This window comes from Rhinolophus sinicus, linkage group LG05, assembly GCF_036562045.2.
Source record: "Rhinolophus sinicus isolate RSC01 linkage group LG05, ASM3656204v1, whole genome shotgun sequence".
In the NCBI taxonomy this organism is placed as follows: domain Eukaryota; kingdom Metazoa; phylum Chordata; class Mammalia; order Chiroptera; family Rhinolophidae; genus Rhinolophus; species Rhinolophus sinicus.
The window spans coordinates 38,866,104-38,882,085 of record NC_133755.1 but is presented as its reverse complement, the minus strand read 5'-3'; the positions used below and the strand labels follow the sequence as shown (position 1 = coordinate 38,882,085).

At 33.6% G+C, this 15,982-nt stretch overlaps 1 protein-coding gene across 2 annotated transcripts in view; it reads left to right on the top strand.

Annotated features, from left to right (window-relative positions):
* The window catches only part of PNPT1 (polyribonucleotide nucleotidyltransferase 1), a 41,055-nt gene extending 27,681 nt beyond the window's left edge, over window positions 1-13,374 (top strand). For both annotated transcript variants that reach the window (XM_019719732.2, XM_019719742.2), the window contains exons 19-28: window positions 5,404-5,510; window positions 6,000-6,071; window positions 6,163-6,226; window positions 6,637-6,720; window positions 7,051-7,134; window positions 8,825-8,931; window positions 9,015-9,070; window positions 10,033-10,111; window positions 11,921-11,968; window positions 13,107-13,374. In XM_019719732.2, coding sequence (XP_019575291.2) covers window positions 5,404-5,510; window positions 6,000-6,071; window positions 6,163-6,226; window positions 6,637-6,720; window positions 7,051-7,134; window positions 8,825-8,931; window positions 9,015-9,070; window positions 10,033-10,111; window positions 11,921-11,968; window positions 13,107-13,265 — 860 coding nt within the window. In that variant the 3' untranslated portion in view covers window positions 13,266-13,374. The remainder of the gene's footprint in view (window positions 1-5,403; window positions 5,511-5,999; window positions 6,072-6,162; window positions 6,227-6,636; window positions 6,721-7,050; window positions 7,135-8,824; window positions 8,932-9,014; window positions 9,071-10,032; window positions 10,112-11,920; window positions 11,969-13,106) is intronic.
* Window positions 13,375-15,982: the final 2,608 nt, after the last annotated feature.

Below are 15,982 nucleotides of genomic sequence, written 5' to 3'. Positions count from 1 at the left end.
CAATACAGGTATAAAAGGTAGAAGGACAACATAACTAAGGACAAAATAAAAGAATGGTGACTATACTATAGTATCACCCAGGAAGATTAAAACTTTAGCCAAAGCAAAAAAAAAAAAAAAAAAAAAGGCTAAAGACAATTAAAGGTATTTCTCTAGTTGTGGTCAGTGGAAGGGAAACATAATCTGATATTTAAGGTAACTACCAAAATACTATTCCTATTTTTACCTTCATGCATTCATTCAACAAATCTTTACTGTGTACCACCTGTGTACCAAGCACTGATCTAAGCTCTTGGGACACAAAACAAAGTCCCTGTGCTCGTGGAGCTTGCTTTTATCAGTTTTCCAATCTGAGATTAGAAAACACAGAACAGGGTAAAGAAGTTGTGGTATATATACAATATGGAATACTATTCGGCAGTAAGAAGAGACCATTTGTGACAACATGGATGGATCTTGAGATTATAATGCTAAGCGAAATAAGTCAGACTAAAAAAGCAGAGAACCATATGATTTCACTGATATGTGCTATATAAACGAAAAATAACAAAAGAACAAGACAAACAAATGAGAAACAAAAACTCATAGACACAGACAATAGTTTAGCAGTTATCAGAGGGTAAGGGGGAAAGGGATTAGTAGATGAGGGTAAAGAGTATCAAACATATGGTGATGGAAGGAGAACTGACTCTGGGTGGTGAACACATAATGGGATTTATAGATGATATAATACAGAATTGAACACCTGAAATCTATGTAATTTTACTAACAATTGTCACCCTAATAAATTAAATAAAAAAAAAAAAGGAAAACACAGAACAAATCCTGAAAAAGATCAGCTGAAAGGAGATCATAGGAAAGTCTTTAGGTATTTTTAAATAAATTCAGATCTTTTGTTCTAGATAAAAACCCATCCTAAGTAATGGCAAGAACTTCAGGTTGAGATAACTGAAATATTTGAGAAATCAAAGAGCCTCGTTAGGATTCCACAGACACATAAAGTTCTCTTAAAGATAAGAAAGGTATTTTCTTTAAAATATAACCCAGTGAACCTGAAAGTGACTAAAAGGACTGGTTTATAAATATTTTATAAGGGACGAGGGCTGTGGAGAGAAGGAACCAGAAGGACTCGCTTAAAATAAATGAACTAATTTTTTGTTTTCAAAAATATTACTAGGTTTGGAGTGAGGAGGGAGAGTACCGTTTATGCAACGTATCTAGAGTTCAGCCTTGGCAGTTTATGATCTTTGTATAAATGATGCAGAAATTGAGACTGGATGATAGATAGGTGCACCTTTCATAACTGGTTGAAGGATGAGCAAAGGGACTGGTTAATCTGGTCAGTAGGTAGAAGAGGGGTCTCAAGTGGAATACTTCGGGATAGTTCATCCTAATCCTGTCCTTTTCAAGGTTTTTATTGAGTTGACTGAGAACACAGGCCTGCCGATAAAAAGGATACTGATAAAAGGAGGGGATAATTGATAGGTATTTTTGACCTCTGAAAAATAACCCAACAGGATTAAAAACAATATGGAGCCAAATATAAAAAAATTAAATTTGACAAGAATGAATGTTCCAGTCCTGTGGGTAGCACCGAAAAAGGGTATGCAATTCAATTCAAATATGACTTATTGCCATACCCTGCGTCAGTCACTGTCCTATGCTCCAGGGATACAAATGGTACCCATTTTTAAAAAGTTTTTACAGGTGCGAAAACAACAAAGATACCAACAGATCAAAGAAATAAAATACAAGGTACAAATATGTACAATATGGGTAAAGAACTAGGATGCAGGTAATTGACATTATAGACACAGCTAAATTTTATCTGGTTTTAAAGGTTGAATAGTTGTTGACCAGGCATATTAGGAGCAGGGCCTGTATTTTATGTGAAAGAAACAGCATGAGCAAAGTTATGAAGCAGTGTAGTGTGTTTCTGAAATATATCGGAAAGAAGTGATGAAGTAATAAACTGAGACCAGATTTTAAAGGTCTTGTTGTACTAAGGAGTTGGAACTTAAAGCCAGTATTTCCCAACTCAGTACGATGTTATTGTATACTATGAAAAAAATTATTCTGAAGTAGGGTTCAGCAGTTTTATTTAATATAGGTTGAATAGACCTTAATATGCTAATGTGAATACTGAATCTGTAGGAACAGAATATGTACTATTTCTATTTCCCAAACATTTTTGACCATGAAACATGTACAATTTCCTGAAAGTAGATAATGGGGATTTGAGGATTTTATACACAGGAGTGGCATGATTTGAACCTGCCTTTTTTTTTTTAAGATACTTTTTTCCAGTTTAGATGATAGCCTTAGGGGATGCAGCGGGAGGTAATAGGAACTGAGAAGGGAGACTAAAATCTGGGAAACCAGACAGGGAGACTAGTTGGCAGGGCAAGAAAAAATGCTGATTTTAGCTAAAACAGTAACAATAGATATTTCAATATTTAGGGAAAGGAAAACGTTTTAAAAACTTTAGAGGACAAACTAATCAGATCTTTGTGACCTGATGTGATATAGTAGGAAATGAGGAAAACAAGTATTGATTCTGGCATGAGTGTCTAGTAAGTTGCTTTCTACCAAGATAGTAAATGAAGAAGAAAAAAGGATTTATCGGGGTGATGAAATTTTGAAAAAAGTATTTTTATATGTATATAAACATATGTATATATGCATATGTGTGTATATATATATACATATATATATGTATATATATATACATTTTTTTTAAGGTACTTTGGGGGCATGTAGCTGGAGATATCCAATACACACATAGCTATACATTGTCAGAGCTCAGTAAAGAGAATTAGGCAGGAGGGATAGATTTTTAAGGCATCGCTAGGTGATAGTTAAAACAATAGGCATAAGTGAGATGCTTGGAGAATATGAAATGAGATCGCTACAACACTCCAGCATACCATAAGTTCCAAGTAATCAAAATCTAAACTTTTAAAGGATGAATCATGGAAGATTTATCGAAATCTTGAAGAGGAAATACCTTTCTAAGCAAAATCTAGGAACCATGATTGCATATAACTTTTAAAATTCTGTACAGGAAAATGTATAACAAAAAACAAAGTCAACAGACTGGAAAATTATATTTCATATATTTACTATAATCTACATTTATATTTAACAAAGATCTGCTGTCCATATTGAAAGAGCTCTTGTGAATTACTAAGAAGGAGACTGACAACCTTGAAGGAAAATGGTTGAAGGCCGTGAACAGGCAGTTCACAGAAAAAGGAAACAAATGGTTTGCAAACAAGGGGAAAAAGTTCAACCCCACTCAGAAACAGAAATCAAATTAAAAATAATAAACTACCACTTTTACCCTTTAGGTGGGCAAAGGCCAAAAGATTTGACAAGAATTAACAACAGTGTAAAATAGCAGGCACTCTCATATACTACTGGTAAAAGGATAAAATGCTACACTCTTTGGAAGGCAGTTTGACAGCATAGCAAATGTAAATCCACACACCCTTTGACTCAGTAATCCCACTTCTATTGTGTGGCTTATAAACATATAAGAGGAGTACTATGCAGCCATTCAAGAGTAGGTAGAGCTTTGTGTGGTATTAGTGTCAATATCGAAGATGTTATTAAGTGAAAAAAGCAAGATGCAGAATAGTGAATACATGTAGTCGGCTCCATGAGTAAAGAAAATAAAAAATTACACTTACATTTATACTTGCACACATAAATTTTCTGGGAGGATACACGAAAACCTAATGGTAGCTGTCATGGTAAGGTGGACTGAGGGGTTCAGGCTGGAAGGATTTAGCAAATACAGTTACTTAAAAAAAAGAAGGAGGAGGAGGAGGGGGATGAGGAGGAGAGAAAAAGAAGGCACCAAAAGCAAAATGGCAAAGAAACTGATTAAGAATTTAGTTTGCTATTATGAAAGGTTTTTGCGGAGAACAGGAAATACCTATTAGAGTTGTTTTAAGGAGCTTTTATTATACAAGGTGTGATCAAACTACGGTGAATGTTTAAATTTTTAAAAATGTATTACAGTAAAAGACACATTGCCATCAATCCCCTCAAAATACTCCCCCTCAAACACACTTATCCTATCTGAAGCAATTCTGGAAGTCCTCTTTCATGAGTGTGTTTAGCTGTGCTATCGTGGCTGCCTCAATGTCCTTAATCGATTCAAAACATTTACCTTTTGTAGTCATTTTGACTTTGGGGAAGAGCCAGAAGTTGCACGGTGCCAGATCCAGTAAATAAGGTGGATGAGGACACACTGTAATGTTTTTATTTGACAGAAATGGCTGTATCAGACGTGATGTATGACAGGGAACGAGGTCATGATGGAGGATGAAACTGTTTGCCCATTTCTCAGGTCATTTCCTATGCACATCGTTTCTTAAACACTCTAATAAGACCTTACAATATTCAGAGTTCATTGTAGTATTCCTGGGTACAAACTCAGCTCACACAATTCCATCAAGGTCAAAAACATATCACCTTGATATTAGATCTTGAATGATGTGCTTTTTTTGCATGAGGAGAACTGAATGATTTCCATTTAGAACTCTGAATCTTGGTCTCAGGATCATAACCACAGACCCAGGTTTCATCTCCCATAATGACATGTCATAAAAAGCTGGAATCTGAAGCAGCACAATTGTGCAACTCCAATGAAACTGACAAATGCTATTGCTTTTGTTCGACAGTCAAAACGTGTGAAACAAATTTCACACTCACTTGCCTCATGTTCAAATCTGTCGTTCAAATGCTTTGAATGGAACCATAAGTGATGTTCATCGCCTCAGAAATTTCCCTAAGTCAATCGCCTGTTTGATTGAATCATTTCATTTATTCTTTGAACATTCTCTTGGGTTTTTGATGTTGAAGGACTCCCCGATCTCATCTTCAGTCGATTTACAACTATTACGAAATCACTCGAACCACTTGTAAATTGTCTTCATGGTCACTGCAGCATCACCATAAACTAATTTTAACATTTTGTGTGTTTCTTTAGCACTTTTTTGCAGTTTGAAACATAATTTCATGTTAATGCATTGTTTGTGATCCATGAGTTACGACACGCTTTAAAACATACCTTCTCTCAACCATAGCTCACATCTGACTGACTACACTGAACAAGTTGAAACATGTCACACACTGTACTAAGCTTCCCCTATTGAAAATCCTGCCTTTCTGTTGGATGGCATTCGGCAGCATCATTCACCGTATTTTTTAATCACACCTCATATGTTTAAGAAGAAATGAGGTAGTCAGATAACTTAAGACCTTTCCAACTTAGTTTTGGTGATTGTCAATTTAGAACACCATCTGCTTACATTAAAATAAATGTCAACAAAATAATAAATATGTGTTAAGCTGATGTACACATCATACACAAGTTCTTTTTCTCAATTATAGGGGTTCCAATTTCATCTGCTGTCGCAGGAGTAGCAATAGGATTGGTCACCAAAAACAATCCTGACAAGGATGAAATAGAAGATTATCGTCTGCTGACAGATATTCTGGCAAGTATATTCACATTTTCAAATATTCAATGGTGAAGGTTTTATACACACACACATATATACACACACACACACACAAACACACACACACACTTTACAAGCATCCTATGCTAGAACTCAAGATATATAGGTCCTTGTTCTTACTTTCTTCCTCAGCATATTTGCCTTGGATTTTATAAGATGTGAGTTAAAAATATATATTACAGCATAAGTATCCATAATATAGCTCACTTCAGGATGATAGTAAATTAATCTTTATGCATTTAAGGGGGAAAACATGATCTAAAAATAGTGATTTTCTGGTGAAATATTTGTACTTACAAAAAGTCACAAATTGGAAGCAGTTGTTAATGTAGAATATATTTCTTTGTGTGTAGTCTTAGAGGACATGGTTACCTCGAAAGCTATTTTTTAAAATTCGTCTGCAATGACGATGGGTGAATTTTGTTTTTATTTAAAACTATATCATAACTTCTTAAATTCCTTAAGGGTATTGAAGATTACAATGGTGACATGGATTTCAAACTAGCCGGCACTAATAAGGGAATAACTGCATTACAGGTATTTTTAAACCTATTTTGTTTCATTTTTATAATATGTAATATTATCATGAATCAATATTTATATAACTTTTTTGGCTTTTCCTTATTAGGCTGATATTAAATTACCTGGAATTCCATTAAAAATTGTAATGGAGGCCATTCAACAAGCCTCAGGTAAGCCAAGCTCGTGTCCCTCATTCTCCTTTCATCGTCTAGTTTGTTAATAGAGCTATAATATCCATTAGGCTTATTATCAAAGACAGGCTTTTTAAAAGTAGTGCTTTAGAGAATGAAATTTCATGTAACAACCTAGATCAAGAAATATTAAGTTACTAGGCACATGACTAACCACCAAAGTGGGAGGAGACCAATGAAAATTCAATTTTTACAAGTTAAATAACTCTCTAAGATAGGATTTATAGAGAAGGAAATAGGAGTAGAATTGTCAAAGTAATTGGGGTGTGAAGAGCTTTGATTATGAAGCTAAAGAGTTTGGATGTTATGCCATAAAAACTAAGAATACTCCTATATCTGATCACATTTATTTTATGTAATTATAATTTTTATGTTTTAATCTCTTCTAGTGGCAAAGAAGGAGATATTACAGATAATGAACAAAACTATTTCAAAACCTCGAGCATCTAGAAAAGAAAATGGGCCTGTTGTAGGTAATACATTAAAATTATTATGGATTTCATAAGATAAACATTAATATGTGAAAGTATATTACTATTTTTAAATGTTTTTTTAACTCCATACATAAAAGTAAACTATTTTAAATACTTTTACAGTTTAAATACTTTAAATTTGGGGTGTTATTCTTGACGTTAGAACTTTCAGTAGTTATTGTCAAGTGAAATACTTTTTCTGTTTCATACTGAAATATTTATTTTACATGTGTCTAGGCCAAAATTAAAAATATCTTAAGTGACCAGGACATGTTTTGCATTCATATATGTATTTGAATTATTTATGTTGTTACCTGTACTACATTTCAGAAACTGTTCAGGTTCCATTATCAAAACGAGCAAAATTTGTTGGACCAGGTGGATATCATTTAAAAAAACTTCAGGCTGAAACAGGTAAGAGATGTATGAAGGCTGGGTTTCTTATTTCATGCTAAGCCATGTAAGTTTGCCATTTCATCTCTATTGTATTGCTCCAAAAATATGTTTGATAAGTAAGAGAAAGACCAAGAGAAAAGGATATAACACTGACATAGCTTTACCGTAAGTTTTCTGTATGCCTAGTTATAAATTAGCAAATTATCATCCTTAACTATATTCAAGAAGGATGACCTAGAATTTTTCAGTTTTTTTGCAACAATTTAAAATCAAACGTTTAGAAAATGTTTAGTTTTTCACGTTAGAGGAATTTTACTTTAATTTTCTCTTACAATTAACTTCTGCTATTTTTCACATAGTCTTATTTAGACTCTTATTTAATTAAAGAGTATGTGTAGAAATCGTATGCTTCGATTCATTTTTTCTGGAAGCAATCTTTGGGTTACCAGCTTTGAGGTTACTGAAGGAGAGTGAGAAGCAGTCTCCTTAGCTAGTTAAGATTGAGAAACTGATGGTTTTGTCCTTTATCTGCGTGTTGCAACTCTAAAGGGTAAGAGGGAGAAAGAAGAAAAGGTGAGGAAAGGGTTCTACCGTGTCTCCCCGAAAATAAGACCTAGCTGGACAATCAGCTGTAATGCGTCTTTTGGAGCAAAAATTAATATAAGACCCGGTATTATATTATTATATTATATTGTATTGTATTATATTGTATTATATAATTATATTACATAAGACCCAGTCTTACATTATAGTAAAATAAGACTGGATTGTGGGGACAGAGTCCTAGAGAGCAGTTTCCAGGCTCTCGGCCTCACGTGGAAGGTGCTGGCTCAGTTATTAGATGGCCATCTGCTGTGGCTGGGTGGCCATCAGCTGTTACCGGTTAGCCATTAGCCACTAATATAATTGCCGTGGCTAGGCTACCGCATTGGTTGGTTGGTTGGTAGGCAGAGAAGCAGACAGCAAATTGCGGATCGTGTGGCTCCTGCTTCCTGTATCTCCAACCCAGCCGCCAGCGAGAATATAGTGGTATGACTCCCCTATCTATAGCTCTGTTGGTGTTCATTTTTGGCCTCACCATATCCAGCGTTCTTGTGTGGGGAGCGGGACCAGAGACCCCGCATGACACAGGTCTTATATAAGATCTGGACTTATAGTAGAATAAGACTGGGTCTTATATTAATTTTTGCTCCAAAAGACGCATTAGAACTCATTGTCCGGCCAGGTCTTATTTTCAGGGTCACAGGGTAGTTTAGTTTCTACTCATAATTAAGCGAGCAAAACCACACCCTCCAAAATTAGAATTTATATGCTTTTTATTCCACCAGGTTATGGGCTGCAAGACAGAGGGGACATTGGCTAACACAATGTTGAATACATAGCAGGTGTGCAATGTGTGTTTGTCAGTGAATGAATCCCTTCATTCCTAAAGCATTGATTAAACACAACACAACCCTGCTCCAGCTACTTCCAGTTTGCTCCCCTCCTCTCACATCTACTTTTAAGACTGTGTTTCCCCCAAAATAACACATAACTGGAAAATAAGCCCTAGCATGATTTTTCAGGATAACATCCCCTGAACATAAGCCCTAATGCATCTTTTGGAGCAAACATTAATATAAGACCCAGTCTTATTTTCGGGGAAACATAGTAGTCTCCACTGGAATGAGTAAGTCAACTTTAATATGTTAAATTATCTTTTTAAAAGGTGTAACAATTAGTCAGGTGGATGAAGAAACATTTTCTATATTTGCACCAACGCCCAGTGCTATGCATGAGGCAAGAGACTTCATTACCGAAATCTGCAAAGATGACGTAAGTATAATCTCATAATAGTTACTTTTTTCTACTTTTTGTTGCTGTTTTCTTATGATTTATGGCTTATTTTGCACTTACAGCAAGAACAGCAGTTAGAATTTGGAGCAGTATATACCGCCACAATAACGGAAATCAGGTAATATCAAGTAATATGCTGTGCTAGTCTTTTAATAAGATTTATATTACAAGTCTGTTAACTTCATATTTTTTCTTTTTTTACTTCGAAATTATATGTTTATATTATACGTCAATTGCCACATAATCATTAATTATTTTAAGGTATAATTTTATTTTGTACATCACTTTGTAATCTATGATTATAATTATCTTAATAGATTCTTCTAACTGAATTGTTTAACCAAATTTCCCACCATTTTAATTTTCCCACTAAACAGTTAACAGACCCAAAATAGGCTTAGCAATATTGCCTTTTCTTTCTTTCTGCTTTTTCTTTTTTTGGTAGTTTCTTGTTGGTTTCTTTTCAAGATAGTACTATTTAATGCCTAAGTAGTACATTTTTTTTAAATGCCAGTTTCAACCTCAAAGCATTTTTTTTTACCAGATAAAAAGATTAGATTTTCAGCATCAGAAAAATCCCCTTTTTAAAGAAAAAATGAAATTATCAGATGTAGCGTGAATGTTCAAAGCTATTTGAAATGAATAATAAAAGGCAATGGGATAATTTAATATCACAGGTGAAAACTAAGAAATGAATGGTTTATTTTAGATTAGAGAAAATAAGGAAATTTGTTAAATAAGTATCCCAGTTTATCTAATCCCCTTCCGTCAGTCACTACATAATAGGTTGATGATAATTCTACACTATTTTAAAATATTTAATGTCATTCCAAAATTTTTTGGAAAATATTGTGAAAAGAAATACAGAAGAATACATGTTCTAAGAGCTTTCACTACACATTTTTCTTTTATCTTTTCTGTTGTTTGATTCACAAGTGTTTAAATATAAAGTATATTTTCAATTGAAAAAAATAAGCATCCTTTTTATAGATAATTTTTTTAGTTATAAAAACATGTACTGGAGGGGTTTGTTTTCTTACTTTGTTCAGTGTTTTAACCAGACTTATTGTCTTTCTATAGAGACATTGGAGTAATGGTTAAACTATATCCAAATATGACTGCAGTACTACTTCATAACTCACAACTTGATCAACGAAAGGTAAAAAAAAAAAAAAGACTGATGCAATTATTTTTAAAACTGCCTTAAAAGAACCATAGTGAAATTTTCTGGGTTGATAAGAATTGCATGCCGGCCTCATACAGAAAACCAAAAATGACAGAGGTGCTGGTGACAAAAAGTTTTATGTTGTTTAGCACAGATATTTGTTTCTCCTTTCATGGTGGAATAGAAACACTCTTGAATGTTTTGAGGTAGAATAACATTTTAACACATAGCAGTTACTAAAAATACCTCACTGTAAAGCAACCCAATTTTCTTGACCAAACCAATCATGGCAAGATAATTCTCAGGTTGTTTTATAATTTATTTATTCTTTGTTATAGTTTATATATTTGGAAGACAGACTATGAAAACATTCAAGAAAACTATGGCGCAGGGGCAGAAGAACAATACGAATGTCTGTTTTACCATATATTAAAATAAGTATAAAAGAGAATAAAACAATGTGTTACTGGCCCCAAAATAGAAATCCATGCAACAGAAGACCAGAAATAAACCCAGTTATATACATGGAACTGTAATACATGCCAAACATTGTATTTTTAGTGAGTGAAGTATCAAAGATTATTCAATAAATCATATTGGTACAGCTGATTATCATAAAGCAGGATCTCTACTCTTTTTATACCAAAATCCAATCTGGATCAACGAGCCAAATCTTAAAAAAAAAAAAAAAAAGAAAAGAAAAATTAAGGTGGTGAAAGAAAAAAAATAAAATTTGGGCCTAGGGTGTGCTGAGGGAGGACACTAGAAGAAAATGTGTACTTTAATAATCTTGGGACTGGGTAAATATTTCTCAACATGATGTCAAATCCAAAAAGGTAAATAGATAAAATTTGACCTCATAATTTTTAAAATTATATGGCAACATTACAATAAAGTTGAAAGACAAATAGCAAGTTAGGGAAAAAATGCTTATAACATATGGCAGAGGCTTCATATACAAAGAAAGATAACTACCAATAGGAAAATAAGCAAAGAACATGGACAAACCGGTTTTTAGTTTTAAATTAAGCCTACCAAGATATTCAATATCTACAGCAATTTTTTTAAATGCAAATAAAACAAAGCTACCATTTTTCAACTTTCGGATAGTTGAAAATTCCCAATGTGGTAAGAATGTGGAGAATAAATGGACATTCTCATATATTGTTGATAGGAATTAAATTGTGACAAACTTTTCGGAAAGTATTTGGTAAATGTATATGAGTACCTTTGGACCTAGGAGTTCCACGTATAGAGGATAGTTAGAGTAGATGAATACATAATCATTGCAACACTGCAGTTTATTTTTCTTCAACTATTTATTTTGGAAAATATGGGTGTTCACCATATACCTTTCACCTATATTTGCCAATTATTAACATTTGCAACACCGGAATTTAAAACAAATTAAATGACCATTTTTAGGAGATTGGTTATACAAATTATGTCATTTGAATGCTCAAGTGTAATGTTCCATTTAATGGTATGAAAGATGTCCTCAACCTATTATTGAATGAAACAAGCTCAGTAAGGTCGAGTTTTACAAATCCAATACACATACTATAAGTAGGGAAACATTTGAAGAGATACTCATTGGATTGTTAGCAGTAGTTTATTTACAAGTAGAGGGTTTTGAATGATTTTTATTATCATCTGAATACTTCTGTATTATTTTAAATCTTTATAATTAAGATTTTATAATCAGAAAAACCAATAAAGCTATTATTCATCGGGGGGGAAAAATGTATACTACCATAGCTATTAATTATGCATGACAACTAATAGGTTAACATTTTCTTTCAGATTAAACATCCCACTGCCCTAGGATTAGAAGTTGGCCAAGAAATTCAGGTACTTGTATTCAAGCTTTTAGCCTTAGAGCTGTAAATTGTACTTGAAGTTTCAATTGTTTGTTTCAAAAAGTAAGCTGAAAGAATCAAATCAGCATCTGTGATTTGTATTATTTATATAGTGTGCTTCTTTTGTAACCTTAGGGTTGCGTAAACAGATTCATTAAGGGTTTAAGACACAATTCTTTTCCTCAAGGAGTTTACAGTTAGAACAGTAATCCGATCCTTTAGAGCTTTTAAAAATACTTGAGCAGGTCAGTGATGGCTATGCAGAGTCAGTGATTTGGAGACAGGACATGAGAGTCCTGATACATGTAACTGTTGAAGGCCTTGAATGTCATATTTGAGGAGTTGAGACTTTAATTGTGTCTATACGGCTTGAAGCTAAAGTTTTTTGAGTTTGATGAAAGCTATGTTGTTTAGTTCTAGAATTCTGATAATGAATTTGACATTTTTTATAGTCCCTTATGGGTGGATAAAAGAATTACTGCTGGCCTGGGTGTTCTGGAAACACCACATTCTGTCCAGTTATGCCTAATACCCATGACCTGAGTAAGGCTTCTAGTTTCTTCCCAAACTGTAGTCCCTGTTCAAATAACCCCTAGGGAAAGATGAGAACTAAGACATAATATCTCTGTGATGGTGTTTGTTTGTTTGTTTGTTTGTTTACATCAGAAGAGACTTAAAAACCGTTCCATTTCCCCCTAACTTTCACTATTTAAGGTGAAGCCAAATAACCTCCAGTGTGATAGTCCTTTGAGCGGTAGCCTGGTGACCTACGCATAATCCCATAGTTTGTAGCACAATTAGGCTCAGAAAACCCTTGTCTAGAATCATTCACCATGGCTTTGACTGTTCTTCTGGGACCTGGCCTGGAGAGAATAAGAAGGCACAGATGAGTCTAACAGATTATAATTAGGCAACTAAATGCTCCTATCGCTTTTCCTTTTTTATAATCACTGCTTAACCAAATTATATATATTAGCATATACCTTCACTTAGCATTGAACTATGCTTTCATGAACAAGTAAAAACATTAATGATTGCCTTATTTGGAGCATGTAAATTTAAACATCTTTTAATTTGGATATCAATCAATGTACGGTAACTTTAGAAGTAAATTTGTTTCTTTAATATAGGTGAAATACTTTGGACGTGATCCAGCTGATGGAAGAATGAGGCTTTCTCGCAAAGTGCTCCAGTCTCCAGCTACAACTGTTGTCAAAACTCTGAATGACAAAAGCAGTATTGTAATGGGAGAATCTGTTTCACAGTCATCATCTAATTCTTCCCGGTGATATATATTTTTTAAAGACAATTCTAGAATGATACCTATAGAGCAAAATTTCAGTAGTATCTTCTAATGTATAGATTTATATGTACTATAAATATAAAATGCTTATTTTACTTGTGTCATTTTTTTATTTCAAGAGTTACCTATATTCTCCCATTATAAATCAAATATTTATTAAAAGTAAGTCATTTATACATCTTAGGAAAGATTATTACCCTTTTCTCCTATAATTTTGAAATATCTGATAAACTTAGAAATAATAGATCACATTTGCTACTATAATGGATCACTTCCTACATATTTACTCTTAGTCCTCTTATGGCTCACCTCTGTCCAACTTTACTCATCTAAAATGATTTCAGACTGGAACTTGCCATAGTCAAAACCAGTGCCTATTTCTTTAGTACAGTTACCAGATATTGTAAGGAGTTGAGGCCGCTAATTTGATCTGTTTTTAATGATATCCTGCCTTTCAAATTGGTCACAAAACCATAACATAGTGAAGTAAATATAATAAGATCCTAAATAGAATGAGGTAGTATGTTTTTTTCAAATTTAGAAAATATTTAGAATATATAGGAAAGTGATTTACTAATCAAAATAATCAGTAATAATTTTGATTATGTATAGATAGTCTTGGTATATAGGATAAAGGAATCATGATTTTCAGTTAATAAAAAAGTCATATAGAGGCTGTTGATATAATTAGTAATAGATGTAAGGTCCCATCATTTATTATATTATAATTCTACAAAGTAAATGGCTCATAGAAGTCATAACTTAGAATATGCAACTTTTATAAATCTGGTAATATTTGTAAATTCAGGACTCAGGGATAACTACTTCATAAAATACTAAAAATTTAGATGGCCAAAGATTTTTAAAATGTGTGTATTTAAGTCAGTAAACATTGGTTATATATCTATAGTGTGTAAAGTAACATGTTAGACAATGTTGATATAATTTCTGAAATATTGAAGACTAATTGAAAAATGAAAGATTAAATTTAAAGTATGTTTTGTACATTTGATTGTTCTATTTTTACAATAGTGACAAAAATTTGTATTCTCTTTGCCTTGTTTAAGATACAATCCTTAATGATAGAATTTCAAAATTATAATTTATGTTTTTCTTAAGTTTTCTATTTTTTTCAAAGGGACTCCCAACTGCTAATAGTATGGAAAAATGAAGCTAGTTCTTCAACTCTAGAGACCAATAGTACCACAAAGCAATACTGCTTAGCAAACTTATCCCAGACCACCAAGAGGATCCTACTTCCACTTTAACCAAGAGCCTTCATGTCTGAATCTTTCTTCTTTTTGTCTTCCCTCAAATCTTGGTAGTTTTCCCTACTTTCTAGTAGGGCTATTACATTCTAAAAACTCTATAGTGACTCAAATCAAATGGAGTGCCCATCTGTGGTAGTTAGTGTAACATAGGTACTTATAAGACTTTTTCCTTCATATTCTTTGTTATTGACACCTCCTGCTCATAATTTCCAGTTTTTATATAATCATTTTTTCCTTCCCTTATAGAATATCTTGAATTTTTGGATCTAAGATAGTAGAATGAATATAAGTATCTTTCTTAGTTCAATTCAGCCAATCATAGCATTCACTTATTCAGCACTTATTGTGAGCCAGGCACTAGAATGTATGCAGGGGATGCATCAGTAAAGAAAACATAAGTTCCAGTGCTCACATTCTAGTTAATGGAAACTGACAGTTACTATGTATACAAAATGTCAGGTAGTGATAGAAGTTTCACAAAGAGGCCCTTATTTCCTACAGTGGAAAAACAGACTTAGGAGTTGACAGTTACAGAGATCTAAAGATATTTGAATGCTTAGCCTAGGAAGTTAGCTATGCAGTTATTAGAGCCTTGGTTGGGAAAGCCTGAAGTTTTGAAACATAGGATGGGTACCCCTTAGGATTCGGTCTCTGTAGACACTCTGGACCCTCAGGGCTTGCACAAGTGGCTCATACCTCCTTGTAAGAGGTAATATTCCACCCCCCCGACCCCCACCCCTTGCAGAAAGACCTCTCCCATAGGTGTTCCCATTTCTTACAGGGTTCTTTAAAGAAAAAGAACTGGGTAAGGGGATAGAATGATAAAGAAAAGGTATTATTTTAGATAAAGTAATACAGAATGGCTTCTCTGAGTAGGTAACATTTGAGCAGAGACCTGAATGAAGTGGAATAAGATGTGCAGCTATTTGGGAAAGAATTCCAGACAAAGGGACTAACAACTTCATTTTCACTTGGTATTAAAAGTTAAAATATAAAGCAGCCTTTTCATTTTATAAACCAATTTCACATAGTCTTTTACTCCTTAATCTTGTGCCTATTCTTCACTAGAATTAGAAAGCAAATTTTATTAAAGAATATGAGACGAGGAGATGGCCAGTGCAAGGTGATATTTTCAAAGCATTTAATCAGGAAGAAATATGTTTGGTTACTTGCAAGAAGGTAGATACCTAGATTATGTGAAAGTTTAACAGGCTTATACAAAATTCCAGGCTCGTAAGAGTTGAGACTAGGGAGATAGGCAGTAAAAATGGAAAAGAGAATGTAACTGGGTATCAAGGAATAGAAACCAAACTAAGTTAAGCTAAAGCAAAGGGGGAAATTTTTCACTGGGCCATGAATTTATTTCAACAGAAGCCAAGTCACACTCCCAGTAGACTAGAACCAGGACTCGCAAATCATCAGGAACTAAGGT